The sequence below is a fragment of the Acinonyx jubatus genome, chromosome E1 (genome assembly GCF_027475565.1).
Source record: "Acinonyx jubatus isolate Ajub_Pintada_27869175 chromosome E1, VMU_Ajub_asm_v1.0, whole genome shotgun sequence".
NCBI classification, from domain to species: domain Eukaryota; kingdom Metazoa; phylum Chordata; class Mammalia; order Carnivora; family Felidae; genus Acinonyx; species Acinonyx jubatus.
In genome coordinates this window covers 22,778,165-22,789,456 of record NC_069397.1, presented here as the reverse complement: position 1 = coordinate 22,789,456, position 11,292 = coordinate 22,778,165, and the positions used below count along the sequence as shown (strand labels likewise).

The following is an 11,292-nucleotide window of genomic DNA, read 5'->3' as shown; positions in this document are numbered from 1 at the left end:
CAGAAGTTTCAACTGTGTGGGAAAGATAGGGTTGGAGAGTTCACATATAGATCAGTTCTTATGGGAAGGGACCTGCTAAGAATAGCCTTGGGTCAACACACAGCCTTGTCCTCCTGCTCATGGTTGTTGGGGGGTGAGAGGAACCATTTCCTCACAAGAAACCAGAACAGGTCATGAGTTGCAGGCTGAAACTTATAGCTCAGAGAAGCTATTCTTGGATATCCTGAACCCCTGTGGTCTCCCGGGACCCTGACTTGTGCAACACTCAGCGTGACAACACCACTGTGCTTAAAAATTTCCCTCTCCACCCCCGGATTCCATTTCCCCTTTCAACAGGGCTGCCTATAAAGAACGGGGGAGATGGCTTCACCCTCCAGAAGGACGCAGGCAGCAGTGAGCACCCAGGTCCATCTCTGCAGACAAACAAGCCACACCCCATCCTCTACTAAGCATCATGAAGGTCCCCGGGGCTGCCCTCGCCATCCTCCTCTGCACCATGGCCCTCTGCAGTCAGGTCTTCTCTGCACCATGTAAGTCTGTGTTGCTGCTGCAGCTGTCCCCATTCTCGGTCCTCACAGTGGGACCACATCTATTTCTGTCTTGTGACCTTAAAAGCCCCCAAGAGAAAATAGAGAACTTCTCAAAGGGCTACCAAACATCATGCCTTTCTCTTCAAGACTTTTATTTTCATCTTTATTAAAGGGGTCTTAGCTGTGGGGTAGGGGAGTTCCAGTTCCATTTTACAGATGGCAAAATAGGGACCTAGACAAATAAGTTTGCAAGAGGCGAGATCCAATCTGGTGACCTCCCAGGGTGGGGGTCATTCTTCCCTTCATTCACCCTAGGTCCCCCCGGAGTTCTGTCCCCTGGACGTCATATGAGAGATGTCCAAAGTTTCTCTTTAGCTGGGGGATAACTTCTTGAACCAGGCAAAATTTCTGGAGGGAGATGAGATAAGAGGGCAGTCTGTTTGGATGTCTGGATCACATCGAGAAACAGAGCCCACAACAAAGAGTCAAGGAGAAAGAAGGATACAGACAGAAACCAGGACAGAGGCAGGAGTATTTCTAGGCAAAGATGCCCAGTGCCTTCCAGTGACCCTGTCCCCCAGCCCACACCCTGAGCAAAGCTGTTTTCCTCCGATCTCAAGGGATCCAATCTCAGATCTCACTTTCCCTTCGGAACCGTGATCCAGGCTTGTTCTCTCTCTTCCCCCACAGTTGGTGCTGACACCCCAACTGCCTGCTGCTTCTCCTATGTCTCCAAGCAGATTCCACGCAAGTTCATAGCCGACTATTTTGAGACCAGCAGCCAATGCTCCAAGCCAGGGGTTATGTAAGTGCCAGTCCTTCTGCCCACCTCTGGAGGGACAGGGAGGGTCTGGAGTAGGGGCAGCACCCAAGGGCATAGACTGGCCAGAGGTGCCATCCTGGAATGGCTCAGCCCTCTGCAGCCAATAAGTATGTAGGACCCAGGTCTCAGGAGTGTGACTTGACCCAGCCAGGGGCTTGCAAAGTCAGGGAGGGTTGACCCAGCCCAGAAGGAAGGGAGGGAAAAAGGAGGTGGTCATTGGAATCCCCTGGGGGTGGGGGTGCTGAGTCAGTGAGAGCAGATCTCTGGACTAAGATAGGCAGAGGGTTCCTGAGAAAGTGGTCATGCCCTGAGCTGCCCAGGACAGAGAGTGGGATGAGGGACCACACTGGGCCCAAGATTCTCCTGCTGGATCCCTCAGTATATAATCCTTCTATCCCCCTCCACAGCTTTCAAACCAGAAGAGGCCGGCAGGTCTGTGCTGACCCCAGTGAAGCCTGGGTCCAGGAATATGTGACTGACTTGGAGCTGAGTGCCTGAATGGCCTGGAAGCTTTGAGAACCCAGTGAAACTCAGTTGGCTGACCAGGGAGCAGAGGTCCAAGCCTTGGAAACACTGCTGTAACCTCCACATCTAACTCTCATGTGGGCTGGTTGTTGCCAAACAGCCACACTCTGGAACTCTTTTAACTTAAATTTCAACTTATTTATATTATTTAATTTTTGTTATTTATTTTCAATGTCATACTCTGTTTGGGACTGTTTGCTCTGAGAGATCCCAAGATATCTTCAGCATCCCCCCTTCGGTGACTGTCATAGTTTATTCTAGGCAGAAGTGGCACCAAAGCCACCAGACTGACATATGTGTATTGTTCAGGGATGTGTTTAGCTTGGAGAAATAATAAAGATGGTCTTTGGAAAGAAAACTGACATTGAATTTGGTTTGGTTTATCTGGGAAGTTGGAATCACTGGTCAAAAGACAAAAACTAGGCAGATGTGAAACGAAGGGAAATTGGAAAAGATGGAAGGGGAGTGAGCACAGAGATACTCTGCTTTACACTGGAGCCACATCTCCAGATTGTTAGAATTAAGAATGTTTCCTAAATCAAATCATAATATACATACTACAGAAAAATTCATTATGGCAATAGATATTATGGCAAAAGTATTCATAGTGCATAATGCATAGAAATCAAGGTTTTTAAAAAGTTTTTTAGAATTTATTTATTTATTTTTGAGAGACAGAGAGACAGAGAGAGAGAGAGAGATGGAGAGAGTGAATCCCAAGCAGGTTCTGTGCTATTAGCACAGAGCCCGGTGCAGAGCTCAATGTCACCGTGAGATCATGACATGAGCCAAAATCAAGAGTTGGGTGCTTAACCAACTGAGCCACCCAAGTGCCCCTAAATCAAGGTTTCTTAATAACAATTACTAACATATTTGAGACTATTCTAGGTTGAATGCTTTTATGCAGTGTCCATTTGATCCCCACAATGACACTACGGTTTAAGTACTGTTAATATCCTCGTTTGATACAAGAGTAAACTCCAGCTGGGCTCAGAAAGGTTAAGCAGTTTGGCCAAAATCACACAGCAAAGTAAATGGAACAACTGAGTTCCAAAACTAGACCTTGATATAACTATAGACTCACTCTTAAACACTAGCAAAGTTATGTCCCAAAACACCATCCATCTGTATTTAAATCACAAGCAATGATTGTTTAACATACTCATATCATGGGGCACCTGGGTGGCTCAGTCAGTTAAGTGTCCGACTTTGGCTTAGGTCATGATCTTGTCGTTCATGTGTTTGAGCCCCACATTGGGCTCTGTGCTGACAGCTCAGAGCCTGGAGTCTGTGTCAGATTCTGTGTCTCTCTCCCTCTCTGCCCATACCCCACTCACACTCTGTCTCTCTCTCTCTCTCAAAAAACCTCTTTGATCTTGCCCGCAACAACTTCTTACTAAACATGTCTCTGGAGGCAAGGGAAACAAAACAAAAATAAACTACTGGGACCTCATCAAAATAAAAAGCTTCTGCACAGCAAAGGAAATAATCAGCAAAACTAAAAAGCAATTGACAGAATGGGAGAAGATATTTGCAAATGACATATCAGATAAAGGGTTAGTATCCAAAATCTACAAAGAACTTAGCAAACTCAACACCCAAAAAACAAATAATCCAGGGAAGAAATGGGCAAAAGACATCAATAGACACTTCTCTGAAGAAGACATCCAGGTGGCCAATCGACACATGAAAAAATGCTCAACATCACTCATCATCAGGGAAATCCAAATCAAAACCACAATGAAATTCTCCTGACACCTGACACCTGTCAGAATGGCTCACATTAACAACCCAGGCAACAACAGATGTTGGCAAGGATGTGGAGAAAGAGGATCTCTTTTGTACTACTGGTGAGAATGCAAGCTGGTGCAGCCACTCTGGAAAACAGTATGAGGTTCCTCAAAAAACTAAAAATAGAACTATCCTACCAGCCAGCAATTGCACTACTAGGCATTTATCCAAGGGATACAGGTGTGCTGTTTCGAAGGGACACATGCACCCCCATGTTTATAGCAGCACTATCAACAATAGCCAAAGTATGGAAAGAGCCCAAATGTCCATCGATGGATGAATGGATAAAGATGTATATTATATATATACACACACACACACACACACACACACACACACACAATGGAGTACCACTCGGCAATCAAAAAGAATGAAATCTTGCCATTTGCAACTACGTGGATGGAACTGGAGGGTATTATGCCAAGTGAAATTAGTCAGAGAAAGAAAAAATTATATGACTTCACTCATATGAAGACTTTAAGAGACCAAACAGATGAACATAAGGGAGGGAAACAAAAATAATATAAAAACAGGGAGGGGGACAAAACAGAAGAGACTCATAAATATGGAGAACAAACTGAGGATTGCTGGAGGAGTTGTGGGGGGGGGGGATGAACTAAATGGGCAAGGAGCATTAAGGAATCTACTCCTGAAATCATTGCTTCACTATATGCTAATTTGGATGTAAATTTTAAAAAATAAAAAATAAAGTTAAAATAATAATAATAAATAAATAAACATGAAAAAAATTCTTTTAAAAGACACTCATATCAGAATCCATATCAGATATGGACCTGGGAATTTATATTTCTACCAACCTCATCATCCTACTGACCCTTTCAGTGGTTCTCACTACGCTTTTCCAAATGCAGTGTATTATATGCAGAGAGTAACAGGGATATTGTACACTATTTCTGTAAAATCCATGCTCCACAAAGTAAATGGCTAATGTTAGAGAAGGAAAAGACAACCAGCCTACATGTGGAGCATGTAGGCTTATACTACAAACCTGCTTATAGGTTTAACATGAAAGCTGAGGTACTTAATAGATGGGTTGCCCCATTTATAGTTATAACTATAACAAATGCACACTGAGCTAGAGCCCTTTCTGCAGAAGAGAAATTCAAAAGGCTTGTATGAAAACCAAACGTATTAATTTTTATGAGCCATGATGATTTCATTGTGTTTAAAATAATCTAATTTTTGTTTCCAAAATTGGTTTAGAATTATAGTGATCAGACTCTTTAGAGTACAATTAAATGATCCTATTAAGCAAACATTAAAATGCACATACTATTTGACCTAGATACCATTTGCCCTAATTCTATTTCTAGGAATGTGTTTTGTAGCAGCACTACTAAAGGACAGGAATATGCAGGCACAAGGATATTCTTTTCAGCATGGTTTGTAAACAGCAAACTAATGGAAACAATCATGAGCTAAGGAGTAAATCAGTAGACAATTGAGATGCCCATCAAGGGAAAATTCTTCAGTCAGTAAAAAGAATAATACACATTCACATCTCTGGAAAATATGCATAATTCTATGTGCAAAAAGTGTGTTTACATCTAATATATGTATATATACTCTATATGCATGATTTAGAACTGTATGTATAGAATAATATTACTTTTGTTTTATTTTTATTTTATTTTTTATTTTGAGAGAGAGTGAGAGTGGGATCTGGGGAGAGGGGCAGAGGGAGAGAGAGAGGGAGAATCTTAAGCATGTTCCACATGCAGCCCAGAGTCCAATGCAGGGCTCAATCCCACAACCCTGGGATCATAACCTGAGCGAAGATCAAGAGTTGGATGCTCAACTGAGTCACTTAGACACCCTATTTTTGTTTTATTTTTAAAAGCCATATAGGGGTGCTTGGGTGGCTCAATCCGTTAAGTGGCCAACTTCAGCTCAGGTCATGATCTCACGGCTCGTGAGTCCAAGCCCTGCATCGGGCTCTGTGCTGACAGCTCAGAGCCTGGAACCTGCTTCGAATTCTGTCTTTCCCTCTCTCTCTGTCCTTCCCCTGCTTGTGCTGTCTCTCTCTCTCTCTCTCTCTCTCTCTCTCTCTCTCTCTCTCAAAAATAATAAACATTAAAAAATTTTTAAGTAATACATACATACGTATTTATGACGGCAAATGTTTGGAAAGCTACATGTCAAGTAGCTAACTGTGGTTTCTTAGAGGAAATGAAGATTATTTAGTTTTTAAGAATGGACACTTCTCCTTTTTATTTTCTGCCCTTCCCTTTTATTTTTCAGTGAGTATGCATTGCTTATCTCTCCTGCCTCATTTGACCCTATTCTTTGATAGGTGATATTCTGTCCATTGGAATAGCTGGTGATTCTGAGTTGCCACAGAGAAGATAGAGCTCATGGTGACAAGTCATAACAGTTTTGATGCCATAATGGCTTTTATATAATGAGGGCAATGCAACCAACAAGTCCTTTGTCCAAGACTTTCATACCAAATACAATACCACACACAAAGCTCTCATACCACACACAAAGCTCCTCTCAGGCAACGTCTTACAATCCCCTTCCACTATGAGGGGCCCTGTTCCTGTAACACCATTACCACCGACACCCATAACAAGTGTGAAGTACTATCATAATGAGAGACTTTGTTCCCAAAGAAGCGATGAAGCTATCACTGTTTCTTCTCTATTGGTGTCCCAGCATCCTGGGACAAACAATATCTGCTTATTTACACTGAATGATTTCTTAAGGTCCAGAAACCCAAAGCCAAATGAAAAGCTTAACCATGTCCAACATTGCCTTAAATACAAATTTTGTGAACAGAGTAAACAGAACAATGACTCCCATGGGGGGCCGGGTGGGAAGAAGAAAGGCAATTGCATTGTTAACCAGCTTATGGGGCATTTCAGAGACTGAGATGTGACTGAGATCCTTGGTCAGCCTCTTAGGTTGACTTCCCTGGACTCATCTGAGAAGTGCACTGGGGAGCAACCCTTTTCTGAGGACTGCCTATTCCTGTCTGTGTGAGCTACGAGCCTGGGGTTGCCTTAGGGGTTGAGCAATCAATGGTCATTTCTGGCTGGTCTTGTGGTTTCCTTGATGATGTAATACCCTTCTAATGATGGTAGGTTTCTGATCTCTCTGCTTCTGATCAATTCCATGGGTTGGATAACCAGAAGCAGAGAGCTTGTCCAGCGATATTTTTGCATGTTAACTGAGGGTGGGAATGTGTGCTTCATAGCACAGGCCTCAGCACTGCAGTCACCATGACACCTCTGGCCCCGGCAGAGGTGGGGCAATGTGGAGAAGTGACAGATAGCTGATGCCTCACCCCAAGCCACGTCTTCCCTGTACCTTCACATAGAGCAGACTGTCTTCCTTAAGTAAGGGGGAGAAATATTTCATAGAAGAAGGTGGGGAAGGGGAGTTAGAGGTGCAGAAATAGGTTCTTTCTTATTCTGTTTCTCATCTCCCTGTCTCTGCTTGCACCAACTTTAGCTTTAAGTAGAAAACTCTGCATTTCTAGCTCTTAGAGATTCCAGATTATTGGCTCTCAGTCATCAGGTTGGAAAAGCTTTTCTTAGCAAAGCTGAATTTTGTCCTTTACTGATTTCAGATAACGATTTCAACATAGCCTAAACTCTCAAGGGACTTCACTGATGGATGCAAGAAGTAGCTATTATAGTCCAATATTTAACTCTTTCCTATCAAATTCCTTAATGTTGCAAACTTAGTAGGTGGCACAGAGCCTTAGCACCAAGAGATGATAGTGCTCTGTTCAGCCATGTAAGGTGATTCTCAAACGGTGGTGCCCAGACAACAGCATGAATATCAACTTGGGAAAATATTAAAAATGCAAATTCTGGGGTACCTGGGTGGCTCAGTCAGTTGAGTGTGTGACTTTGACTCAGGTCATGATCTCGCGATTCGTGAGTTTGAGCCCCACATCGAGGTCATTGCTATAAGCACAGAGCCCACTTCAGATCCTCTGTACCCTTCTCTCTGCCCTTCCCCCACTTGCGTGCTCTCAAAAATAAATAAAAATATTTTTTTAATTCAAATCCTGAGCACTCCCTTCTCCTGTCTGTAGGGGGTGGAGCCCAGCAATCTGTTTTCACAAGGCTCCAGATAATTCCCATGCACACAATGTTTAAAAACCACTTCCATTTAACGAGGTCCTTGGCAAATTCCTCAGTTTAGTCGATCCCATACTTCAATTGGGAGCTGTTACTTTTAACAGACCCTCTACCTCTGCATAGACACAGGTCTCTGCATTTCTGAAGGTGCTGGTAGTTTGAAGGAGGAAAACAAGCAAACAAACCTAACTTAAAGAGGCTTAAATAAATGAGGCTTATGGACCCAAGACTGAAGGGTACTGGCTCCAGGCAAGGCTGCATACAAGCAGCCCTGTGGCCTCCCACCGTCCTGTTTTCTTCTCTGATCTCTCATCCATGTCAGAGTCCCAGGATGGCAGCCAGTAGCTTCCAGCGTTACATGAATCCTTGCTCATTGTCCACAGGGAAGAGAGGCTGGGTCCCCATTGAAGAAAATCCCTAAGTTGTTTCGGATTTGATTGACCCTCACATCAGAAACACAATTTCTAACCAATCTCTGTGGCCACGGGGATGTGTTCCATTGATTCGCTTAAGCTAATCAAGGCACATAACTGGATCTGTGAGTTAGATGAATGTCATGTAATCTTAAAGTCTGGCGTTATACAGAAGAAGGTAAAGTGGGTTTCTGCTATCAGGAGGGTTGTAAAATAGATGCTGGTCAGAAAAAAACTTGTGTTCGCTGTAATATGTTTGCCTTTTTCCAGTGCACTTTTTTCCTGATATATGAAAGGCGATAACACTTTATATGATGAGGGCTTTATATCCTTTGCTTTCTGGGTTAGGAACTGTTATCTTCTACCTTCCTGTATTATTTTATCTTTTTAAGTTTATTTATTTATTTTTGAGAGCAAGACAGAGAGAGCATGGGAGCAGCAGAGAGAGAAGGAGAGAGAGAATCCCAAGAAGGCCCTGTGCTGTCAGTGCAGAGTAGGATGCAGGGCTCAATCCCATGAACCATGAGATTATGACCTGAGCTGAAATCAAGAGTCAGACACCTAGCCGACTGAGCCACTCAGGCGCCCCATGAATTACTTTATTTTTAAGAAGACACTGACTTTTGTGCTTCCTGTTGCCTTATAAATGACCATTCCTCAAATGGAAAGCTAAAGAGCATTAAGCTCTTCAGGGTACAAAACCAACCACCAAAAACCCATGCTGCATGTCCACTCCAGGACATACTAAGTGGGGTAGAGCGGGCCCTACCACAAGCATCACCCACGCTGCTTCATATAAACAGCAGACTGGGGATGGGGAAAAGGAGAGTACTCTCAGAAAAACGAGCCACCATTACTGAGCTTGTCCATAGTGAGGCAGAGAAGAGAATCATTTAATATTGGATGGACAAAGGCATAGATGATAGGGGACACCTCATACTTACTTCTTCTATTTCCCTTCCTTGCTGGAAACAGCATTCCCAAAAAATATCATATGGGATTGACCACATCCCAACGCACTGAATGGGTCCTGATGAAAATAAGCCAATTTGCATTTTTTTTACCTCATCATAACATAAGCATTTCCCATGACATTGCACTATTTGAAAAAAATTTTTTTTAATTTTTTTTAACATTTATTTATTTTTGAGACAGAGAGAGGCAGAGCATGAACAGGGGAGGGTCAAAGAGAGGGAGACACAGAATCCGAAACAGGTTCCAGGCTCCGAGCTGTCAGCACAGAGCCCAACACAGGGCTCGAACTCACGGACCATGAGATCATGACCTGAGTTGAAGTTCGCCGCTTAACCGACTGAGCCACCCAGGCGCCCCTGACATTGCACTATTTGTAAAGCCTTCCTAACAGTAAATCAAGTGAAGATACAATGATTTTTGTCATTATTTCCATATTGCAGGTGACTTAAACTTGGCCCAAATTTGAATTGCTATCAATATGCTGGAGACCAAATGTTCTAATGTACAAATATTTTTCCATATTTTAATTCATTTACATAGGAAACAGACTCCTAGACATAGATTATCAAGGTCAAAGGCTAAGGTCATTTTAAGATTCCTTGTGTGTATCAGTGCCCACATCCAACATGTCTTTATGCCATTTGCCTTGTGCATTTAGGGGCCTTTGTGGAATATCTCTGGAATGAGCAGTGTTGGAAAGACTGCCTACATGTTCAATTGCTCCTGAAGCCCAGGTTTTGCTCATGGAGCTCTGTCCACCTGGGTATGATTTAAATTGGGTGTGCTGGTCAGGACTCATGGCATCATTGCATGTCACATCTATCAATTTAGAACAATTATGGAGTAACACAGAAGTTTCTGCTCTGCCGGGGAAACTATGACTACAGAGCTCTAGTGAGAAGGACCCAGCTAAGTGTGGTCCTGGGATGACACCAACATCTCACCTCCTCTTGCTGTAGAAACCACTTCCCTATAAACAGCCCCAGTCAATTGAGCACTCAAACAATTCTTGCAAATACCCTGAGCCTTGTGGTTACCCAAGACCCCTCTTGAATATACAATTCAATAAGCCATCACTATACTTAAAAATTTCCTCTCTCGTCACCCTCAGTTTCCATCTCCCCAGGGTCCAGAGCTCACCCGGCAGGGGCGGTGGGGTGGGGGGGACTCCAGAAGAAGGCTGGCAACAGACAGCCTTGTTCTGGCCCACATTCTTGGGCCCCCTCTGTCCTCCTCACCATGGCCCTCTGTTCCCAGCCTGCCTTTCATGACCCTCCTGCTGCTATTTCCTGTTGCAGTCTCTGCTGGGGTCAGACCATATTGCCAAAGTCCTATGGATAGCAGTACCCAAGCAAAATAGACAATTTCCCAAGGAGTTTTCAAAATGCCCTGGGCTATCTATTCAGGCAGCTCTTCTTTCCAAAGGAGTTTTAGCATCCTAGTCTATGTACCTGGAGGGCAGGATGGGGACTTGTCTTGTTTTGGGAAGAGGAAGACTGAGTGGGTTTTCAACAGGAGGCAGAATCCAGCTTCAATTGCTTCCCAGTGATCAATTGAGTAACAAACTCATCCCAGTACTTCCTTATAGGTGATTTACAAAGACAGTCTTTTGTTGGAAAAATCTCTTCCATCAAGGTTAAGTTTCCCCAATAGAACTGGAACAAGTGGCAGACTGTTCCATTAGCTGCAGAGAGAGATAGAGACCAAACCTCAGACTAGAGGAAAAACAGTTGGTAGAGGAGTCTGTCAGTTGAAGATGGCACCACAAGAAAGTCCTGAACTCACCTCCTCCCATACATACACCGAGTGTTCAGCTACACAGGGGACAATTTCCTCTAAAAAGACCAGAAGACTAGCTAAGCAGCCATGTTACATGGGCAAATGAGAAAAGTCACATGAAGGTGGGTTGGAGAGACTGAGACATGATCTCACAATAAACTTCCCACCCCTCACCCACTTCCCATCCCTGCACTGTGATGCTCAGTCAGGAGCTTCTCCCTGAGGAGCTAAGGGACCCTACTCCACATCAGGCACCCCAACTGTAAAGACTTGCACCAGAGAGATGAGCCTCAAACACCTGGCTTTGAAAACCAACAGGCCTCGAATCCACTAGACCCAAA

At 43.7% G+C, this 11,292-nt stretch overlaps 1 protein-coding gene across 1 annotated transcript; it reads left to right on the top strand.

Annotated features, from left to right (window-relative positions):
• The first annotated feature begins 316 nt into the window (after positions 1 to 316).
• On the top strand, positions 317 to 2,259 carry LOC106980416 (C-C motif chemokine 3). Its single transcript, XM_015078414.3, has 3 exons — positions 317 to 530; positions 1,221 to 1,335; positions 1,761 to 2,259. Exons 1-3 carry the CDS (start codon positions 455 to 457, stop codon positions 1,849 to 1,851), a joined length of 282 nt encoding a protein of 93 aa, XP_014933900.1. The 5' UTR covers positions 317 to 454; the 3' UTR covers positions 1,852 to 2,259.
• Positions 2,260 to 11,292: the final 9,033 nt, after the last annotated feature.

What these genes read in the sequence shown, in the direction of transcription:
- LOC106980416 (XM_015078414.3), top strand. Translation starts at nt 455, where the DNA reads ATGAAGGTCCCCGGGGCTGCCCTCGCCATCCTCCTCTGCACCATGGCC. An exon ending in TCAGGTCTTCTCTGCACCAT is followed by an intron (nt 531 to 1,220) that starts GTAAGTCTGTGT and finishes CTTCCCCCACAG; the next exon opens with TTGGTGCTGACACCCCAACT. An exon ending in TGCTCCAAGCCAGGGGTTAT is followed by an intron (nt 1,336 to 1,760) that starts GTAAGTGCCAGT and finishes CCCCCTCCACAG; the next exon opens with CTTTCAAACCAGAAGAGGCC.